The 24322-nt window shown below is 39.9% G+C and overlaps 1 protein-coding gene across 1 annotated transcript in view; it reads right to left on the reverse strand.

The window, feature by feature from the left end:
• Positions 1 to 24322, reverse strand: part of LOC149465926 (villin-1-like) — a 126569-nt gene that overhangs the window by 39178 nt on the left and 63069 nt on the right. Inside the window, exons 4-6 of the mRNA XM_089673150.1 lie at positions 12434 to 12630; positions 9956 to 10064; positions 1326 to 1436 (exon numbers count right to left, since the gene is read on the reverse strand). Coding sequence (XP_089529276.1) covers positions 1326 to 1436; positions 9956 to 10064; positions 12434 to 12630 — 417 coding nt within the window. The remainder of the gene's footprint in view (positions 1 to 1325; positions 1437 to 9955; positions 10065 to 12433; positions 12631 to 24322) is intronic.

A 24322-nucleotide genomic window follows, 5' to 3' on the forward strand; every position in this document is an offset into this window, starting at 1 on the left:
GAAGAATTCCAAGCATGGCTATACTATACAAAGTTACATCGGTCCATCTTGGACCAGAGTAACTATAGGGGTGATTTACTAAAACTGGAGAGTGCAAAATCTGGTGCAGCTCTGTATAGAAACCAATCCGTTTTTAATTTTTTTTGGTAAAGCTTAATTGAACAAGCTGAAGTTAGAAGCTGATTGGCTACCATGCAGAGCTGCACCAGATTTTTCACACTCCAGTTTTGGTAAAACAACCCCAGTAATCTCCACTTGCTTCCAAGTGCCGGAGTGAGCAGCTGAACTCCTACTTACTGAATTTTGAGAAGGCTTTGCATTCTCTGAATGAATGCAAAGCGTTCTCTGAATGAATGCAAAATGTTCTCTGAATGGTGCCCGTACAGAGCAGCCGACTTTCTGTGATCACAATGCATCAGGCTGGCCACTCAGAACAGAACCTGGATGCAAGTGGAGATCACTGGAGTAGTGGTGTCTCCAGCTTCCAGGGGCATTGGCCAGGTATGGTATATACACACTGTAGTTGCATTGGTCCAAGCTGGACCAATGTAGCTATGTATTTTACAGCAATGCCTGGAATTCTCCTTTCATTTTCAATAAATGATACTTTAATTTACCATTGTCTGCCTAAAATATGTTATTTCACTAAAAATATATGTAAAACCCAAACACTAAACATATCATATGCGTTAACATATAATGAGTTTTCATTGTCATTGTCAATGATTTTAAATTTGCAGCGTTCTTTAAAGTGTTGCTAAACTCAGGACCCTGCATTCACTGACCGAGCACTGGTTAAAGCTTGTAGGAGGCGTTTTCATTCTCCTCTGACTGTCCTATGAGGCTGCATGACCTCTGATCCTCTGACTGGACAGTGCTTGGCCCTTTGCCGACCACATGCACTCCCCCCCCCCGCGTTGTCACATGGTCTTCCAATGGGGGCTACAAGTGGCCATTTTAGCCACGCAATGCAGTCATGATCCACTATTGTCAACATCAGATAACATGCCCAGAAGAAAATGTCATGCAGCCATCACTAAAGTTTGTACATATAGACAAGAAGTGGCTGCATTAGATCAGCAGCACTGAGGTGCAACAAAGGATAGAAAATAGTGAAAACAAGCATTTTATTTTGAAAAGGGCAATTGTTTATGATACCCAGGGCTTTTGAAAAATAAATGTCATTCAGTTAGGGTTTACATCTATTTTAACAAAAATAAAAATACTGGAACTAATCTTTCTTTAGTATATTGTTATTAGTTAAGAAACAGACGCTTCTAAAATGTCATTCCAAAACAATTTGAATCCATAGTGTTTTGACTGACCCGTATCCTCTCCGCCTTGTTGCTCTCAGGCCCGTTCCATTGGATGATAACTTTTCCCAGGTCAAGAAGGAAGACATCCCCTTTGTTAAAACTGTCCCATGTCATTTCAACCTAGGAGAGAGAAAAACAATACACTTTTCACTATGTCAGCATTCTACAACAAACTGTTCATTTAAAATCTAAATTACATTTTCATTAGTCTACCAATCAATAACTCAAAGTATAATTAAAGACAAAACTTTTGCTTTTAGTTTTGGATAGAGAGGTATCAGAGCACTTGTCAGGTCTTTATTGCTGTCTGTGCCCCTGTAAGGGAGATTCCTCCTCTCTATTTGTCATGTTTACTGCCATCACTGAAAGCAAAAAAAAAATTCCCAAATATTGGGTTATCACCAAAACAGGAACAGAGGGGAAATCTTCCAGTGGGGACACTAGTTCTGGTGACCCTGTGGACAACCATGGATTCCATCACTTTGGAGGGATTTCCTCTCACTTCCTGTTTTGGCTATGAGACAGGAAGTGAAAGGAAAGCTCTCCAATGGGGCACAGTTGGCAAACAAAAAAAAACAAAAAACTGATATTGGTTTTAACTCTTCCTTATTCTGTCTAAAATGAGAAAAATGTTTGCCATTAGTAATACTTTAAAAGAAAAGCTTTTAAAATCACACTGGGGTTGTTTACTAAAACTAGAGAGTGCAAGATCTGGTGCAGCTGTACCTGGTAGCCAGTCAGCTTCTAACTTCAGTTTGTTCAATTAAAGTGGTTGTAAAGGCTATAACATTTTCTACCTTCAAGCATTCTATGCATGAAGGTGAAAAACCTTCTCTGTGCAGCATCCCCCACAGCCCCCCTATTACTCACCTAAGCCCCCTCTCAATCCCGATATTCACTGCAGTCTTGGCTATCCTGGGACTCCCTCTCATTGGCTGAGACAGCAGCAGGATCCATTGGCTCTCGCTGCTGTCAATCACAGCCAGTGATCCTATGAGGAGAGAAAGGGGCGGGGCCGAGTCACGGCTCCATGTGTGAATAGACACACTGAGCAGCAGCTGGGGACTGTGCATGCTCGGGTGCCCCCGTAGCAAGTTGCTTGCTGTGGGGACACCTGACAGGAGGGAGGGGTCAGGAGCACTGATGGGGGACCCGAGAAGAGGAGGATCCGGGCTGCTCTGTGCAAAACCATTACACAGAGCAGGCAAGTATAGACATATATTGTTATTTTTTTTTTTTGTAAGCCTTTAGTATCACTTTACGCTTTGGCAATAAAACCTGGAAGCTGATTGGTTCCTATGCATAGTTGCACCAGATTTTGCACTCTCCAGTTGTAGTAAATCAACACCATTTTTTTTTTCACTTTTTCCTGTGACGTGTAGTATAGCATACTTTTTGCTGGCCATCACAGGCTAGTTTTAATTGACAGGAAGTGAGTGAAAGAACATACTATATCTATTCCCACAATTACAACTTTTCCAGAATAGAAAAAGAGCTAAAATCTTTCTAGAATATTCATACATAAATCCATAGACACTATCAATACTTTATGTTATCTTGTGCTTTAGCTTTATTAAATTACTTTTAAACCCCAAACTTTTCTTTTTAATTTTAGATACAGTAGGGAATGATTAAAACCCCTCTCAGGTTTTTTGTTTTGCTTTGTTTTGTTTTTTTACCATCTGCTTCCCATTGGAGGCTTTCCCTTCACTTTCTGTCCTACAGATACAAGATGCTGTGATAGGAAGCCTCTCCAAGGGGAAGGAAATGCTCTCTTAGGCCCCATTCACAACTAGCGTCAGCAGAGCATTGCAGTTTGTGATTTGTTTTTAAATGTGTAAATTCTCTGTTGCATTTTTGGAGCGGCACCATTTGAATGGGCTGCTCTCTTCTTCTCCAAAAACACTCCAAAGGAGCTCCTGTATCTTTTTTGGAGCCATCTTTGGCGAGTTTGTGGAAAGGGCAGATTTAAGTATTTTTTGTTTTGTGCGTATTTTGTTATGCAACAAACGGCCCGTTTCTTTTACGAGTTTGCAGTGTCATTAACAATAATGGCACACAATTACGTGTTGCTTGTTTTTCTGCAATTTTACAGAGTTCCAGAGTCAAGGGCAGAATCACGCAATTCTGAAGGTGATTCTAGAATGCCCAGATGTGAACAGGGCCTTAGGCAGTTACTACCATAAGTATCACAATAAGAAAAACATATGTTTTGAATTTAAAAAGTGTAATTAAATCCAAATAATAATAAGAATAATAAAAAATCCATTACTATTTTCAGTGCACATACCTGTATTTGTAATTAACCATGGATGCTCCTATATGCCACAATGATTTTTAATTATTATACCTGGCACTTTAAAATAAAAAATTCCTAAACCAGCAACTAGCACACTATTGGATACAGAATGATAATATCAAATAAACCCAAGAGCAGCACTCATAAAACAAAAACAAAATGAATATCAGTACAGTATATGTGTCTATAGTAAAATGTTCATGTAAACAAAGGAACTCCTCCATGAATTGTAAATGAAATAATCTTCATGTAGTGTATAGAGAAACCAGTCAGCTTCCAGGTTTTATTGTCAAAACTTAACTGAACAAGCTGAAGCTAGAAGCTGATTAGTTACTATGCACAGCTGCACCAGTTTTGGTAAATCCCAACTATATGACTTCTCACTTTGAGGGTTATATGCAGGCCATACATGGGTTCAATTCCGAACAAATTTTCTTTTGAAAATCTTAACTAAGAATTTTCTCTCGAATTTTGCACCATCAGTGGGCAGCAGCATTGGCTGATTTTCTTGCGACTATCAAATTTGAATGATTAGGCATGCTGGAAATGTTTTGAACAACAAACAAATTTCTAGTCAATGATGTGAGAATTGTGCGAGAAACATAATTGAAAAAGAAATGAGCATGAGCTATGAGCTAGAAAGAAAAGAAGATTTCTAGCCATGTAAATTCTTTTCTGTAGCAACATGAGGTGAAATTGAAGGCTATGATGGTTAAATTTCAAAGTCAATGGTGGCAATGAATGGATTACAAAATGCACAAATTTTGAAATCAATGGTGGCAATCAATGGATTACAAAATACATTAAATTTCCAATTTTCTAAAGAAAAGTCATTCAGTAATTGACCCATATATGGCCTCAATACTGTGTGTTGTTTTTTTCACCTGGGGAAGTTTATTACACTATATGCAGATTATTTCATTTACAATTCATGGTGAAGTTGTGTGCAAGGATACTCTATATACACACATACTGGATACACATATTGCTATAGACACACATACTGGACTGATATTAGTTTTGTTTTTGGTTTATAAGCGCTGCACTTCAGTTTAGATACATGGTCTTACTTTAGGGCTGATGTAGCCACCCACCTTTGTGCAGTAGTGTTGTAGACTCCAATCAGGGGCGGACTGACCATTTGGAAACTCGGGCACTGCCCGAGGGCCCGGGGTCAGTAGGGGGCCCCATGAGATGGCCCTGGTACCTTTTTCATAGGCTTTTTTGAGTTTGGGCAAGGACACAGGGGCCCCATGATTCCCTATTGCCCGGGGGCCCCATGAGTTGTCAGTCCGCCCCTGACTCCAATACAACTAGTAAGTAAGCTGTTTCCTTCACAGCACTTCTCCCAGCCATACTGATAAGAGCAGGACCAGGAAACAGAAAACAAATTACAAATAATCAGGAATCGCACACACACAATTCAGAACACAAGTGTAAATCATCATGGGACATCAAATCTAAGGGTAGTAGTGCAGGTGACTATGATTACATGTTCATTGCTCAATCCTCTAAGCCAGAAGTTCCGGACAGCACTGCTGAGGTTGGCAGAGCAGATCAAAAACACACTAAGGGCTCGTTCACACTTAGCTGTTTTACCAACGCTTGCCAAACGCCCCTATAGCGTTTGGCAAGCGTTGGTCCGGCGTTTGCGGAGCGTTTTTAACGCTCTGCAAATGCTCCGCAAATTCTGCATGCGCAGTTTAGCGGAGGGTTGCTAGGCGTTTGCCGAGCGTTAATAACGCTCCACAAATGCCTATAATGCAGTTTTAGTGGTGTTACCGCTCCGCAAATGCCCCGCAACCGCGTCGTAACCACACCGAAAACGCCGGCCGGGCGTTTGCGGAGCGGCACCATAGACGAGAATAGGAGGCTTCAACGCCTCCTGACTCGACCAGAGGTGTCTGTTTTGCCGCGACGCGACGCAAACGCTCCCGTTAGAACAGCACCATGTGCTGTAATGTGCAGAAATGGCAGAGGTGTTTGGGAAGCGGTAAAAACACTTCCCAAACGCCTCTCTGCCGCCTGCACACAACGCTAGTGTGAACGTAGCCTAAAAGAAATGTTTCCCAAGCTAATTCTGCATAATAAATAATGAGATGAGCATTTATAAAAGTTGAAAATGGGTCTTAGCACAAGGATTTAGTAATGCCGTAAACTGAGGGAAAAATGTGTTCTTAATTTTGGATAGAATGAAAGCAATTAGACCCCCTGTCAGGTTTTTATTGCTGTCTATGCCCCTGGAAGGAAGATTCACACTCTCTAATTGTCCTGGTGACTGTTATCACCAAAAGCGAAAGACAATTCCAATTTTTGGGTTGTCACCAGAACATGAATAGAGGCAACATCTTCCATTGGAGACACTAATTCTGGTGACCCTGGTGACTACCAGGGATTTCTCTCACTTTGGAGCAAAGTAAAGGGTAATCTCTGAAGAGTTATCCACTGATACAGTAAATAGGCTTTTACTCTATCAAAAATGAAACAAAAAAAGTTTTGCCTTCAGTCCTACTTTAAGGTCTTCGATATTTTGCCAAAAACATTTTTTTTTAAACTTAAATTTTCAGTTATCTATTTAGCAATACGTTTTCAGTATCCCTGCAAGCAGTAGTTGTGCTGCTGAGAATCTTAAACGTAACATGAAATAAAGCCAATACAACAGAGGTTGAATTGAAACAGATCCAGACCTCATGCCCTCGGTAAAACAAACATGATACTGTAGTCAACATCCCACTGACTAGATAAACACATTGGAAAGATTATTTCCACAAGGAATTCAGTACAGTGCATTGCAAAGACTGAACAATAACTGTATTGTTACCAAAGCTTGTGCATTAAATCCACAAAACAAGTAAACTGAGTTCTATGAAATGCAAATAATATTTGATATACTAGAGGAAATTAAATATTCATTATATTTATATAGAAGGCCACATACTGTACACAATGGCCAAACACTTATACATCTGAAGCTTTTAGTTTCCAACTTCTTTGTGCAATATTATTATTATTATTATTATTATTATTATTATTATTATTATTATTAAACAGGATTTATATAGCGCCAACAGTTTGCTCAGCGCTTTACAATATAACGGGAGACAATACAGCAACAATACAGTTCAATACAAGAGGGATAGGAGGGCCCTGCTCCTTGTAGCTTACAATCTAGGAGGGAGGGACTAGTGGTACAAAAGGTAGTAACTGTGGGGGATGGACTGGTTGGAAGAGTAGAAGATTCCAATTATAATTAGCTGAGGGCAGGATAGGCTTCCCTGAAGAGATAGGTTTTCAGAGATCGCCTAAAAGTGAGCAGAGTAGGCGATAGTCTGATAAATTGGGGTAGAGAGTTCCAGAGGATGATACTCCTGGTGCTGCTGTCATTTCTGCAGAACAATGGTCTATCTTTAAGGCCTGCTGTAGAGTGCCCACTGTAGTCAGCAGAATATATTCATTATTTAAGCTGGTATCTACAGTAAAGTCCTCCTGATCAATAATTGCTATAGGTACTTTAAAGCAAATTTCCAATTGTGGGCGTGTCCAGGAGGTCAGTACCCAAGTTGAAGGAACAACACTTAAAGTCCAGAAAAAAAAGGTTGAAGAGTTATTGTATTGATGGGTTGCAGATAAAACAGATACAAAGGCAATCTGCAATCACTAGCACTGGTAATATGGTAGTAGCAACTGTGGGAGAACACTGGAGGTAACAGTTCCAGTTACTTGACACTGACAGGTGCAGTAATGCTGACAGTGAAAGTCATGCTGGCAGTACAACAGTATAGATATTTCACTACAAGGTGTATCACAGGCATAACCTACATAACCGGGGTGGCATCTGCAAGTGGGATGGCTGCCTGGCAGAGTGGTGCCACAAGTGGCACTGTTTCTATGCAGTAATTCCAGATACTGGTGAATAGCAGAGCATACAGCGGTGTCCCTAATCTCTCCCTTCTAGAACAGATTCCTTTCCCTAGGGCTAATTCACTGTCCCTTAAAAGCATGGTTTCTACTCTAGCCACTCACAAGTGTATGCCAAATATGGCAGGTCACTGCCATTTATTAGCATTGCCCATACTAACGATGGCCACCAGAGGTCGTCCAGTGTTGCAGTGTCCAGTCGGACCACCACTCCCCTAATCATAAGTACAGCGTCTGCAGAGAAACAATGTTCCTCCCAGCCTCCACTCCTTCTGCACAGTGGCACAAAACACATTGCCAACTGCAGAATGGCAGATAAACTGTACCTGCCTACACATTTTTGCAGCCAAATTATGACTTCATATTTGTTACATGTTCCCATTACCCTAAAACAACCTAACAAAACATTAAAATGTGCTGCTTATGTTTTACTTGCTTTTTAAGTGCTAGAAATCCTACCTAGCTTTCACATCTATGCATTATTAAAGAGGGGTCTGGGTCCTTCATTCAGACTAACCAATTCAGAATTTGCCATTTCATCAGGGCGAAACTGATGAGGTACAACAGAAGAGATCAGGGATATGGTACATCTATTGAAAAACACTGTCTAAATACTACCTCCTTGAGACACATAATCTCTATCTCCTATTCCCTGCTGACCAACCCACACAACAGCTATGTGTCATCCTTTCTTCAAAAGTGGGAATGAGATTTGGGTCAGAATTTTACGGATAAACAGAGAAAACAAATTCTGAATTTCTCCCACTGGGCTTCCATCACCAGCAAATTTCAGGACACGGCTGTCAGTCCTGACACACTATTACTGGGTTCCCAGTCTGTGGTAAAATAGGCCCCTACTGGATATCTTCTGGTCTTTCCCCCGCCTACATCCCTTCTGGAACTCAATTAGAGATAAGATTTTCAAACTAAACACACATAGAGGTTACTAAAACTAGAGAGTGCAAACTCTGGTGCATGGTAGCCAATCAGATTCTAACTTCAGTTTGTTCAGTTAAGCTTTGACAAAAAAACCTGGAAGCGGATTGGCTACCATGCACAGCTTGCACTCTCCAGTTTTAGTAAATCAAACCCATAGTCTTGGAAGAGAAGCTGGAGTCACATTTATTCCACCTTACCCTGCTCTCTAGGGGCAGGTACAAGAGGTCTCTCCTGATCCACCTGCTTAACGCTTCAAAGATATGCAAAAATGGAAATGCCAAGACCCAACGACAGTATCTGCAGTGTGAGATCATCTACAGCACTATGCCTCAAGTCTCATGAGAAATGGAATGAGATTTGGTGATGTCACTACTGAGGTGCTCACTGTTCTTGCTGGAGAGGAAGCTGTACTTAAAGACCTTGAGAGCAAAGATCTCCTTGCTTCTGCTTTATTCTTTCTGTGGATATCTGGTTCCTCCACCTCTCCTGATGCTTCTTGAATATTCTCCCACCAGTTGTCAGATCATTTGTCCAAACCATCTTTGGACAAGCAAAATAGCTTCCATATACTGTATGTATTTCATCTATCTATTTAGCTGTTTGCCAGGATTTCAACTGTAAAGGATAATGGAGCTATGGAGCGCTGTGGTAGTTCATTGATTCTTCCTGTCAGCAAATATCAGCTTGCCTATACAGGATGTATAAGCAAGCAGATATACTGACAGTGTGCAGGAGACCTGCATGGCATCAGCGATCTACTGATCGCTGCTGCAATGCTTTACAGGCTCCTAACCAGGGGCGGACTGACAACTCATGGGGCCCCCGGGCAATAGGGGATCATGGGGCCCCTGTGTCCTTGCCCAAACTCAAAACAGCCTATGAAAAAGGTACCAGGGCCATCTCATGGGGCCCCCTACTGACCCCGGGCCCTCGGACAGTGCCCGAGTTTCCAAATGGTCAGTCCGCCTTTGTTCCTAACACAAAAAATAATAAATGTACATTTTTTACCTTCAAAAAAATGTGCATTTATTGTTTATTGTGGAAAGGTGAACTTATCCTTTAAGGCCCCGTGTCAATGGGCTTTGAGCTTGTGTGGATGGCATCAGTTTGAGATGCTGCTGTGATCATTGAGAATTCATTGGCAGTTGCAGTTCACCTCATTCAAACTTGATTTACATTCCCATAGACTTGTATGGGAATGCAAAACAGATCTGATGCAAACAAAGCCCTGTCCATACAGGCTATTAGTCTAGTTTAATGGGATAACCCATGGTCAATTGTTGAATGATCAGACCCTTTGGGATTTCTTTTCATCATTCACCTCCACTGGCAGCATACAATACCTCCTCATAGGCAGTGATGTGACTGGTTATTATGGGCATAGATGGTTGGTTTCTATGTGCAACGAGGACATTTCTTCAAGACATTCTCTGTTATGCCAGAACTGTGAGACAAGGAAATACAGAACACATTAGACACGCACCTCTGTAGCTGTGACATGTTTCCTGCCCTTCACATGAAGCAGACGTCGAATATTGTACATATTTGTCTCCACATGTTTGAATCCCGAAGCGACTCCTCCTTTCTTGTATCTGGGAGGTGGAAGGAAAACAGAAGTTTTATGAAAAGTCTCAATCTATAGCATATTTTAACAGAAAATAATTATATACCAGACTAATCTAGGTTATATGATGCGCTATGCAAAGATGACCCTTTGTGTGATTGGACAGGTAGCACATAGTGAAGGCTAGCTATGATTACAGGAATGGAAAATAATTTCAATGAATGATAGCAAATCCACACTATGTACTGACAGGATATGGACAACCTATTTAAACACTATTACATAAATAACAGGACACAGATGGTAGAGCCCAGTTTTACTTGGAATTACATTAAGCAATTTGCAACATTAAAGTGTTACTAAACCCACAACAGTAAAATCAGTCTGTATATGCAGTAAAGCATGCTTGTTATGCTCACTGTGGAACCTAAAGGGTTAATCCTCTGCATTGTGTAAAAATGCTGTTTGATCCTGACTTCTCTGATCTTCCCCTTATTCCATTGCCCCCCTCTTATCTCCTGATAAGACATATCTTGTGTAGTCACTCTGCACATGCTCAGTTTGGTGTATATTGCTAGAGAGATTTTTTATTTTCTTGGGAGAGTGCATGTGATTAGCACAGGGCCAATCAGCACTGTCCAGACAGAGGTCAGGGGCCCTGCATCCTCCTAGAGGAAAATTAAAACTCCTACAAGCTTTAACCAGTGCTTGGCTGGACACTGATAGAAGTCACAAGACTGCTCTAATTGCTGATGAGAAAATGTATTTAGCAGTTTCTATTTACTAAAATAATTGCAGTTCCATGTTCTGTGTACTGTGGGAGACCAGATATAACGAATGCAGGGTCCTGGGTTTAGTATCACTTTAACTTTAGTGTTGTTAAAGGATTAGTCCACTCAAAGCTCATGTTTCAGGTCTTGCTTGCAGTTGGAGAGATAAACTGTCCAAGGGTTTCCTGGTCAGAATTTCAGGTGACCAGATCACTGTGGTTGGGTTCCCAACTTGTACATGTATGCCACAGCAATTATGAAGAAGTGCATTAACTTATTCTCTACTATGGACAGTACTTTATGAGGAGAATAATCTCCTAAACTCTGAGCTGGGTGAAAACAGAGACATGAGTTATTCTCACCATTGGAGACTCTAAGAGATATAAAAAGCTAGTGAGTGACTCATTCACCCAGATTAACCCTAAAACTAAAAAATGACTTCTGGGTGGGGTGGGCTGAGTCCATCTCTTTTCAGCTTTAGGCGGTTACATGCTGTTCTATTATTGTCAGCTTGCTTAAAGACTAACTTTGGACATTTTTTTTCCTTTTTAGCTATGGTGTCAAATGTATTCCAAGTTTCTATTTCTGTCTCTGCTAACCACTGGGGAGACTTCCCCTTACTTCCTGTCTCTGTGATGCCTCTAACAAATGGGGGAGGAGTCTAGCTGTCACTTGAATGGGAAGACATAGATAACAAAAGCACTGTAAGAAATTCGAAGCTTTCCTTATATTACTAAAAATGTCTTTTTTGTTTTATTTTCTGTGTCATTGTTGGGTAGATTTCCAATGACAGAGAAAGAGTGAGAAATTTCCCCAGCAGGGAGACGAAAACTTTCCCCATTCTATCCAAAACAAAATTCAATGTTTTGGCTAGAATTGGGCTTTAAATTACATGAAGGGTACACTAGGCCAGCAGTGTTCATTTCAAACCCTCAAAGCTTCCTAATTGTAATTTTCTTCTGCTGTTATCACGCACATGTCTGGGATCATTAGTATCAATATTTTATGCAAGTTATTAGTAACTGCAGCTCTGACCCTGCCACGGAGAGGGGGAAAAGTGGTACTATCAGTGGACCAAAGCCAAACACCACTACACTAGACCAAGTCTTTTCCACTTTGGTAATAGGTGACCACCAACAGGTCATGTTTTCTAGACATCCAGACAGTGGCAAAGCTCAGCAAAATAGTAGCTTCTTAAAAGATGCACTATTTAGCATATAAACGTTATTGAAAGGTTTATAATATAAAAGAAGGACACTTTACTTGTGATTCTGTGAAGAAATCCAGAAAACATGCTTTTATGGTCAGCCAGGAATAGAGGAGGGAAATCTCCCTATGTGACTTCTATCCATAATGAAAAATAAACAATACTATTAGTGCGATGGTCATTGAAAAGAATGCTCCTTACATTCGCGGCCTTTGGGAAGAATCCCCTCCTTACAGATAGTTAAAAAGATCATTGGTGCCGGAGGTTATTCATCTGAGAGGCATAAGTTTTTCATTACTCAAGGAACCCCTTCAAACCTTTGGAGGAAACCCAGGGTCCTACAGAACTCTGTGTACTATCATCCACATATGAGTTCCAAAATCACTCTGCCTGATGTGAACAACATTTCAAGTCACTTACATAACTCCATTCTTGAAGTAACTTTTAAATGTGGTTGATTCATGTCCTTGCACCTCTCTGTGTTGGATTGGGCTCCCCCCCAACGCCTCATCCAGTTGGGTTGTGTAGAGTGCTGCTGCCCCTTGCTCATCCTGAGTGGAGTCCTTTCCTATCCAGTAGTGGATATCAGTAGCTGTACCTTTAGATATCTGCTTGATCTGTGAAAGGACAAAACATAATAGATAAAGCAGAAAGCCATTCTGAATTATTCACTAGACACAGTTGGCATAGCTACAACAGAAAATACAACAGAAGCTCCCATTGTGTTTGCAAAACTTTGAATATTATATCATTTCCTGATCATTCTTACCTTCTTTTAAAGGAAACCTATCATGGAGAAAACAGAGAGGCTTCACTTTCTGTAGTCTTCTTCAAAACTTTGAGTCACTGACCCCCGAATAAGTATACAGAAAAAGACTCAACTTTTCTTTGACTTTTTAGATCTGCCTAACCATCAGATAGGAGCCCTTGTTACTAATTAGCAGATTCTTTAGGATAATCTCATCTGTCCATATTCTTTTATTGTAACCAATATTAAAGTTGGTGTATGTTTACAGAGAGTGAAGCAACAGGAATGCTTTACAGTGAGCTTCTGTAGAAAATTATACTTACATTCACTTTATTTCTGCACCCCGCTTTCCTCTTCTGGGAGCAAATATCCCTTTGTAAGCTCCACATTGATCCTAGTGGGAGCATACACAGGGATAAGGGCTGTCCTGCCACCCTCTACCATGTAACAACGCTGGTGTCTGTTCAGCCATTTGCTAAGAATCAGCCCTGGCACATAGGAGGAGGGTAAAGAAAAGGCACCAAGAGCCAAATATTCAAGTAAAAGTCCATATATCTTTTATTCTTGATAGCAAAATCACTACCAGTAGAAAAGGAATAGCCAATGCATTTCAGGGGCCAAAACATCCCACTTCATCCGGGCTCAAGATTGCTTGTTAACAATCCAATAGGAACTGTGGTGTTGGAAGCAAATTTTTGGAGACCCAGGCAGACATGTGGCATCTAGTACCTGCGTGTTAGTGTTGTCAGCAGGCAAGGGAGTAAAACCTGCTTAATTGTCCAGCATTAAAATAAACCCATTACTTTATCCTGTATATACAAAACACAAGTTCACTTTAAGGGCCCTTTCACACCAAGTCTGTTGGGACTTCTCTGGACAGCCTTACCCAGTACAGTCCCAATGCATGACAAAGCAAAAAGCCCAGCTCCCACTCAGACCAGTTCACCATTGCTTGCTGTTTTGTGCTGAAATGAAGTACAGTGTGCATTAATCTTTTTTCAGTCCAGCGTGGCACAAGGCAATCCACCTCAATACACCATGGTGCAGCCCATAGGACTTAATGAAATATCACTTTGTGACATTTCAATAAAGTTTGCACAAGAAAAAAGGAAACAGACCGGTCGGCACTGCTGTTATCACATCACACACCAGTGGCTGCATTCTAACACAGCTGCTGCTGTGAACAGGCCCTGATTCTAAAGATGGTCATAGATGGATTGAAATTGGGCCAGTTCAACAGGGACTGGCCAAGTTTCGATCCATCTATTGCCATTTCCTCTCATGAAATCCACTTTTTGTGAACAAACATGTTGTAAAATTTGGAGTCCTGCTCCAGCGTGGAGGATTTCCCCATCCACCTTGAATGTGTGGATAGAGAAATCAGTTCAGTTTATTTTTTATTCAGCCCGCTGACTGAACAAAAAAACTGAGCCATGTATGAATAAGTTCACCTTTGGGAACATGTTAAATGTTCCCGCTCCTGCAGCCTTCCCCCTTGATCCCTCTGCTAATTGTGACAGCAGGCCGGGGATCTTCTCAGCACACCCACTGTCACAATTTGAAAATAACCTGTGTATTTTCACGGCAATTGTTAAAAAAAAAGGTTGTTGCTGACAAGAATACTGCACCTGCGAAGGGCCTGAGGTAAAACAGAAGTCAGCCCATTGTTCTATTACTATTATATGAGGGAACAGTATGAAGCTAGGTGTGTTTTCCAGTGATTCATCACTTCTGATTCATAAATTATGAATGATACATCTGGGGTAAACCTTCTCTGATTAATCTGAAACCTATTCAGGAAATTTGTAGAGAGCGTCAACTAGGAACTATTTGAATCTGTCAGTAAAGCTACCAAAATGGGCAGCCGGGATTTTCTAATCTGGCCAGGCCATTTTTAAGGGTCATACAACCAGAAAAATGATGCTAGGACTGTACTGAATTCTATCAGTTATATCATTAAAACCTAAGTGCTGCCAAAATAAATAAACAAAAAAAATCAGCATAAGGGACATAACTTACAGGCAATAGGATGTGTTCCTTTGTGCTGATGCCTCTTCTTTTAGTTGATATCCTTTTCTGCCCGTGTCCTCCCATCCATGCTGCTATATTCTTCCAGTGTGATAAGGTTAATACAACTAAGGGGCTGTCACAGGATCTTATCAAAAAATACCAACTATGCCCATCCTTTATACCCAGCTGCTCCATTCATAGAAGCCGTGCTACAACTTCTATAAATGAAATCTGATCGAAGAATGGAGGACAGCGGATGACTGGTCCGTGCCCTCAATTTATAGATCACGTCAGGGGCGGACTGACCATTTGGAAACTCGGGCACTGCCCGAGGGCCCGGGGTCAGTAGGGGGCCCCAAGAGATGCCCCTGGTACCTTTTTCATAGGCTTTTTTGAGTTTGGGCAAGGACACAGGGGCCCCATGATCCCCTATTGCTCGGGAGCCCCAAGAGTTGTCAGTCCGCCCCTGGATCACGTTCAATTCATTTTGTTTCAATTCATTGAAACTGTAGCATGGCTTCTATGAATGGAGGAGCTGGGCAGACTAGAAAGGCATAGTTGGGTTCACTTGAGGACAGCCTGTGACAGCCCCTTAGTTCTATTAACCCAACGCCACACCGGAAGATTGGGACAGCAGGGGCTAGGGGGGTTCATGGACTGGGGAGGATTTCACCTAAAAGAAGAGACATCAGCACAAGGGACGCAAGTAACTGTAAATTGTGTCCCTTGTGGTGAACTTTCTATTTTTTTTTTATTTTGGCTGCACTTAGGCTTTAAATATGCCATTTTTTACAGAGCCAATGACATAGATTAATGACTTCACAGTGATCTGTTTGATTTGTTGTGTTCTTGTTATATCATATGTTTAAAAAATGACCATGAAATAATAAACTGTAGAGCAGAAAATGTTGTCACCATAGGCCTCAGGCTGTGTGACCTTTCCACAGAACAAGGTCCACATATCAGCAATGCATCCTAGTACAATTTAATGGCAATGTCTGCCAACATGGGATTATTGAATGAGGAAACACAGCGGCACCACCGGAAGTGTAGATGTGCCTAAAACCAAAAGTTTAATAAGGAAAACAACTCACATAGTGACATAGTTAGTCTGGCTGAAAAAAGTCCATCCAGTTCAACCATCGAAGAAAAAAAAAAGTTATAATCCTATACCCACAGTTGATCCAGAGGAAGGCAAAAAAAACCCAATAAAGCATGATCCAATTTGCTCCTGCTGGGAAAAAAATTCCTTTCTGATCACCTGAGAGGCAATCGGATATTCCCTGGATCAACGTTACCTATAAATGTTAGTATCCAGTTATATTCTGTGTATCTATGAAAGAATCCAGGCCTTTTTTGAAGCAATCCACTGAGCTGGCCAGAACCAACTCTTGAGGGAGTCTATTCCACATTGTCACAGCTCTCACTGTGAAGAAACCTTTCTGTGTTTGGAGATTAAATCTCTTTTCCTCCAGACGTAAAGAGTGCCCCCTTGTCCTCTGTGATGACCTCAGGGTGAATAACTCTACACAGAGTTCACTATATGAACCACTGATGTATTTATACATGTTGATCATATCCCCACTTAATCTCCTCTTCTCAAGAGAGAATAAATTCAGTTCCTCTAATCTTTCCTCATAGCTGAGCTCCTCCATGCCTCTTATCAGTTTAGTTGCCCTTCTCTGTCATTTCTCACAAGGATGTAGTGTAAGATCGCATGTCAATAATAAGTAATTCTCACCAAGAGTGACTTATTATTGACATGCGATCTTACACTATCGTTGTGAGTTGTTTACCTTATGAAACTTTTGGTTTTAGGCACATCTACACTTAGGCTAGATTCACATATGTGCGGGTGGTGCGGCTGCGGATTTGCACAAAGATCCGTGCAGCCGCACCACCCGCACAGAGGAATGCGGACACGTGGGCGAGTACAATTATTCTAATGGAATGTCGCTCGCATTGGAAAAAGCAACCATACTGGGAACCAAAGTTCCTGTGCGGGCTGCATTTTCAGAAGAAGTGTAGGGATTTCTTCCCTGTGTGTCACGGGGCACGGGAGTCCATTCAAATGAATGGACTCTCGTGCCCGCGCAAAGCATGGCCCGCTTTGTGAACCAGGGGTTAGAGTGGCACCGCTGTGTGTCCTCTTTCCTTCTGTGCATTAGAGTTGCCTCTTGCTCTGACAGCTGGCTGCCATTTAATCCATACACTGAGGGACCCACATCCATTAGGAGAAGTTATTCATCTTTGGACTTACATACAAGGACTTTTTGTACATATAGACGTTTTAGTCCAATAGCCCACAACCTATCCCATTACCCTCATTTTATATACTGTATAACCATCTGTTGGGTTGTAGATCTGAATTGTCTTCTTGCATTCCCTACCTCTTCCCTTTTGTGCCAAACATTGGATTATTACACATATTATTTTACTCTACTGCATTAGTGATAAAAAAATCTCTCAGTTCATTTTCTTGCTGCACTCTATTTTGAATCTAATGTAGTATTTCTGGGTGCTACAAACCTGCTGCAGAGGGGTGAGCTGGACTGAGCTGGAATTGCTATTGTCTGGGATGTGTTCCAGGTATGGTTGTTTTTTTCTGTTTGATCCTGTCAGAATAATGTGTCACCTTTAGCAAACATGTACATTCCTTTCTTTGGACTACCTCCTCATTAAAGAGATCACCTGTGCAAAACCAATGTGAATGAGAGAAGCAGATGGCGTGCTTTAACTACTGTGCCTTCATTTAACCCCTTCAAGGGTTTAGTGGGGTTTCCAAAAATAAATAAAAAAAAACCCCACAAAACAAAACTAAGGTTGTAATTTGAACACTAAAGCTGTATTAAACCCAAAATCAAAAATGTAATATGTTGCAGCTTACCAATCATTAGATGTGGTGGCTGCATTAGTTTTCTTTTGTAGGCTTTTTTCGCCTGGTGATCTAGCCAGTAACACAAACGCCTCTTGTATTAGAGTGCTCCCACTCTGGATGAAGGAGCACGGGGGTAAGGTTGCCACCTCATCCCTTTAAAACAGAATACATATTAATTACACAGGTTCTGAGGCTAATTTAATGCAGATGAGGCACTAAGTGAGTTTAATCACCACCTTAATCAGCCACAGAAACTGTGTAGTTAATATGTGTTCAGTTTTAAAGGGATGAGGTAGCAACTCTACACAGGGGGCACCTTTGGATAGCAGCATTGTCAGTTTGGGGAGAGGTGATTGGTACGTTCCAATCTGGTCCACCTGCCCGTTTTTCAGGCGGACCCGATCGGAACCGACATTATCCTCTATGGAACGGCAGGTGTAAACAATCCGGGGGATCGGATTAAAACGGACAGGCGGTTCTTTTTCATCTGACTGCCCATTGAGGAAAGCGAGCAGTTCTGTGTCTGTTCTGCAGCAGCGGAGGGGACACAGACTGTCACCCGCTTTCTCAGAGAAAAGATCCCCCACTGAGCAAGCAGATCTGACAAACAGGATTGTCCCGTGTGAAAGAAAAGATCCCCCGCTGAGCAGCAGATCCAATAAATGGGACTGTCCCATGTGAGAGAGCCCTTAGATGTACAGTACATCTGCAGGACAGCTTGTTCTCTTGAAAAACAACAGACTTACTAGCAAGATCATCAGGTAAACATAAAAAAGGAAACTAAAGCAGCCATCACAGGCAAGAATTGGTAACCTGCAATTTAATAAATGTTTGCTTTTGGGTTTAATACCATTTTAAAGTATAGCTAAAGGCAAAAGGTTTTTCATTGTATTTTTTTTTTGGATAGAGTGGAAAGGGAATAGAACATCTGTCAGGTTTTTATTGCTGTCTGTGTCCCTGTTACGAAGATTCGCCCTCTGTATTTGTCCTGTTTGTTATTATCATTGGAGGCTCAAATGAAAGAAAATCCCAAATTTGGGTTGTCATAAGAACAGGAATAGAGTAGAATTCTTCCAGTAGGGGCACTAGCTCTGATGACAATCAGTTATTCTCTCACCTTTGAGGAATTTCCTCAAATTTCCTATACTGGTTATGCAGCAGGAAGTTAAGGGAAATCTCCCTCAATGGAGAAAAAAATGGTAGGAGTTATAGTCCTCCATCCAAAATGGGAAAAAAATTACTTTAGTTATACTTTAACCCAGATTCACATCACAGGATCTATGTCTGTAAAAAACTGTTAAAAAAATCCCCAAAACTGTTAGAATAATTAATTTTCGGAATTTGTCTCCTTTATTCGGATTAGTTTTGTATATTCATTATTTTTAAATCGATTCGAAATTCAAATTCAAAATTAGAATTTCAAATTTCGGAAGACTGCTATATGCTACTTTATTCTATTCTATTTTTTTCTTTTTTATTCTATTCTATTTTTTTTTAGTGTTGCACCGAAATGAAAATTCTTAGACCATAACCGAAAATTCAAGATGCATTTGGCCGAAATCCAAAATAGACAGTTTTTAAAAATATATATATATATATTTTTTTTATATATAATTGTATTATGTTCGATATTTTAATTAATATCATGAATTTAAATCAATATGAATTTATTGTCAGCACCTTTCGGCCAATAGGCTGCTTTCACATTGAGCAGTTTTTGCAGCGCTTTTGTGTTAAAAAAAAAGGCACAAGAAAAGCTCAAGAAAAATGCATCCCTTTAAATCCTGCTTGCTGCATTTTTGGTGCACATTTGGGGAGTACAAAAAAAACACACCTCCCCTTTGAGGCCTGGTTCACACCATTGCACTTTTTAGGGCTTTTTGCAGAAACGCACAACAGTCCATTCAACATGGTTTCCTATGGAACATGTTCACTTTTTTAACCACTAGCCTTCCTGGGGATTTACCCCCCTTCCTGACCAGGCCATTTTTTGCGATACACTGCTGCGTTACTTTAACTGACAATTGCGCTGGAGATGCAGCAGAAAACTCATGTAGTGCTTTTTTTGATGCGTTTTCATGCGTTTGCAGTGTTTTTTAATGCATTTTGCTTTTTTAATCTGCCCAGCAACAAGTTGGCCAAAAATAAAACATTTTTAAAAATTCAAAAGGCATGAAAAAACGCACATGCAAAAAACGCAAAATGCACTGCAAAAAGCATTGCAAAACGCAAACTGCATTGGTGTAAACCAGACCTGAAATGCATTGAAAACCCATCAAAAACGTACATGTTTTGCGTTTTGATGCGCTTTTTGAGTCACTTGACCTATAAACAACGCACCGTAAACGTGGTAAAATTGCAGCAAAAACACAAATGCAAAAAACGCAAAAAGCACTGCAAAACGGACAAAGTGCAAACTGCATTGGTGTGGACCAGACCTGAAATGCATTGAAAACCCATCAAAAACGCATACATACTGCATTTTGATGCATTTTTGAGTCACATGACCTATGAAAAATGCACCCTAAATGTATTAAAATTTCAGGTAAAATCAAGGCAAAATCGTGGGTAAAATCACAGCAAAATTGCAAATAAAATTGTGTGTAAAAACATGAGTTTTCAGCGGCCATTATCGGCACCTTTCTTCCTATCACCAAAATGTCAATAACACTATTTTCGGCCGCCAGTCTATCGGTGCATCCTTAATTCTTTTCTATTCTATTTTATTCTATTCTATTCCTTTATTTTCTATTCTATTTTATTCTATTCTTTTCTATTCAGCAGCCTAAGTAGGAATCATCATCTTATTTAACTTTCATACCTTACTGTATTTATTGCAATATGTTTCTGTTTTGAATTCCAATTCATTTTCAAATTCAAATTCCTTTTCGAATTAATCTTCTAATTCAGATAACTTGTTTCGTTATAATTTATTTTGGATTCATTGAAATTTTCTACTATTGTGTTTCGGAAATTTGGATACATCCAAAACTCTGAATAATGAAAATTTCGGCCAAAATTCAATTTGTAAGAAAACAAATGGCACATGTCTACTGTCCTGTGTCTGCCTCTAAATCACGAATATATAAAGTAGCAGATAAATCACTAATATATAAAGTGGCAGCTACATCACTAATATATAAAGTAGCAGCTAAATCACTAATATATAAAGTAGCAGCTAAATCACGAATATATAAAGTAGCAGCTAAATCACTAATATATAAAGTAGCAGCTAAATCACGAATATATAAAGTAGCAGCTAAATCACGAATATATAAAGTAGCAGCTAAATCACGAATATATAAAGTAGCAGCTAAATCACTAATATATAAAGTAGCAGCTACATCACTAATATATAAAGTAGCAGCTAAATCACGAATATATAAAGTAGCAGCTAAATCACTAATATATAAAGTAGCAGCTAAATCACTAATATATAAAGTAGCAGCTAAATCACGAATATATAAAGTAGCAGCTAAATCAAGAATATATAAAGTAGCAGCTACATCACGAATATATAAAGTAGCAGCTAAATCACTAATATATAAAGTAGCAGCTAAATCACTAATATATAAAGTAGCAGCTAAATCACTAATATATAAAGTAGCAGCTACATCACGAATATATAAAGTAGCAGCTAAATCACGAATATATAAAGTAGCAGCTAAATCACTAATATATAAAGTAGCAGCTAAATCACTAATATATAAAGTTGTAGCTACATCACTAATATATAAAGTAGCAGCTAAATCACTAATATATAAATTAGCAGCTAAATCACTAATATATAAAGTAGCAGCTAAATCACGAATATATAAAGTAGCAGCTAAATCACTAATATATAAAGTAGCAGCTACATCACTAATATATAAAGTAGCAGCTAAATCACGAATATATAAAGTAGCAGCTACATCACTAATATATAAAGTAGCAGCTAAATCACGAATATATAAAGTAGCAGCTACATCACTAATATATAAAGTAGCAGCTAAATCACGAATATATAAAGTAGCAGCTAAATCACTGATATATAAAGTAGCAGCTACATCACGAATGTATAAAGTATCAGCTACATCACTAATATATAAAGTATCAGCTACATCACGAATATATAAAGTAGCAGCTAAATCACTAATATTTAAAGTAGCAGCTAAGGTGTCCGTTTATGACACAGAGAATAGCTGCGATTCAACAGATCTCAGCTATTCTCTGGTCATTCACAGTTTATGACACTCAGGAGATCATGTCAGCCCTTCGCTGGAGATCTGTGTTCTCCCTCTAGATTCTCCAGCCCAGAGCTGGAGAATCAGAGGGACCGAAAACTAAGCAGAGATAATTTACCTCTGTTTAGTAAACTGATCTTTTACTATAATCTCGAGAGATTATAGTAAAATGAGCCGTTTTCCAGAGTTTGTAGGCCGTTCTCCAGCGTTTGGAGACCGCTCTCCCTTCGTTTGGAGAACTGCTTCATAAACTGCATTCACAGGAGAACTGTGTTCTCCGAGAATGCTGGAGAACTGAACAGCGATCTATTACTGCTGGTCCATAAACGGACACCATAATCACTAATATATAAAGTAGCAGCTAAATCACTAATATATAAAGTAGCAGCTACATCACTAATATATAAAGTAGCAGCTAAATCACTAATATATAAAGTAGCAGCTACATCACGAATATATAAAGTAGCAGCTAAATCACTAATATATAAAGTAGCAGCTAAATCACTAATATATAAAGTAGCAGCTAAATCACTAATATATAAAGTAGCAGCTAAATCACTGATATATAAAGTAGCAGCTAAATCACTAATATATAAAGTAGCAGCTAAATCACTGATATATAAAGTAGCAGCTACATCACTAATATATAAAGTAGCAGCTAAATCACTGATATATAAAGTAGCAGCTAAATCACTAATATATAAAGTAGCAGCTAAATCACTGATATATAAAGTAGCAGCTACATCACAAATGTATAAAGTATCAGCTACATCACAAATATATAAAGTAGCAGCTAAATCACTAATATATAAAGTAGCAGCTAAATCACGAATATATAAAGTAGCAGCTAAATCACTGATATATAAAGTAGCAGCTACATCACGAATGTATAAAGTATCAGCTACATCACAAATATATAAAGTAACAGCTACATCACTAATATATAAAGTAGCAGCTAAATCACGAATATATAAAGTAGCAGCTAAATCACGAATATATAAAGTAGCAGCTAAATCACGAATATATAAAGTAGCAGCTAAATCACGAATATATAAAGTAGCCTGGGTGAGAACCATCTGATGAAAGCAGATTATGTTTTAATTTCTGTGCACTGAAACTAAAGCCTTCTGGATTCATGAAAGTGTGATCTCTGCTGCAGAACTGCCATGCAGACCCGGAGTCAGAAAATGACAGCTTCCTTTTGAGTCTTTTCATCCAGGTATTTATTTTGTGAAACATTTCCTTTGAAGCTCAAAAGCTCTGCATTTTATTAGCCTCCAGCACTGCATATATTATATGTGCACTGCATCCCAATCTGTTTCTGTCAAAAGGAGAACTATAAAGTACCATTGGCATGTAGGGAAATGTTTCTGACGTCTGGAAGAGTGAGCCTCATCACCAATAAAGATGTTCAGTACATATCAATGTGAAATTTGATTTTGTTTGGATTGAATTTAATCAATAAAAACCTGACATACATTATGGTCCATACATTCCTTGCTATCCAACCTAGAAGAATGCTTGGGCTGGAGTTCTACTTTAAAGCTAAAGTTTAGGTTTGGCAATATTTCCAAGCTGGCCTAGTGTAAGTATGTATATGCCATACCTCAAGGGTTCCCGTAGAAGCTGCAAACCACTATAGTAGGCACTGCTACTGCATTGGTCTCCACTAGCTGCCATGCAGTGCCAAGCAGCAACAAGCAAGGCTAGCAGCATATTAGCCTGGCAACATCTGTCAGAGTTGGTGGCTAGAAGGCGGTCTGACAGCAAGGCATCTGGATACGGAAAGGCTCCTCACTGGTGACACAGGTGAGCAGTCTATCTGTCCCTCCTCCACTTTTGAACCTTTGCTTATGCAAGACACTATCCCTGACCTAGCCACTTTGCAAATGCATGCCAACTGATGGGGGACAGTGTTATTATTGCCCACACTAAAGATGACCGTTCACGTCATCCAATCGTACAGACGCTCTCCTGAAGACACCTACCAAGGCCTCAGAGAAACATGAGTTCCCCTTTTCCTGCTCTCACTGCATGGCAGCAGCCGAACAGCGCCACCTGTGCAGGGAGGCCGAACTGCACCTGCCTACAAGTACATTAACTGGTAGTGCCATTAACTGGTACCCCAGCACACTGCCCCCCAAATAGTGCCATGTGCAGACATGCATTGCATGTTACTTGAATAAATGGGCCAATTTCAGATATGTGCTTTATGGTACCTCACACTACTGCAATGCACAATAATGGGCAGAATTATGGGCAGTGTATTGCAGAGCTGTTTAATTTGAATAGCCCCCCAGTGCAGCTAGCCAGCACACCACAATGCTTATGAACCATCTGTGCACTGTTACATACTGCATTGCATAAAATATGTGATACAGTGTGGTGGCAGCTGATTCAAAATAAATGGTTTGTCCTAATGCAATGTATGGTAATGCCACATGTGAACA

This window comes from Staurois parvus, unplaced genomic scaffold (assembly GCF_062004578.1).
Source record: "Staurois parvus isolate SC_StPar_1 unplaced genomic scaffold, SC_StPar_1.0 ptg000136l, whole genome shotgun sequence".
NCBI classification, from domain to species: Eukaryota; Metazoa; Chordata; class Amphibia; order Anura; family Ranidae; genus Staurois; species Staurois parvus.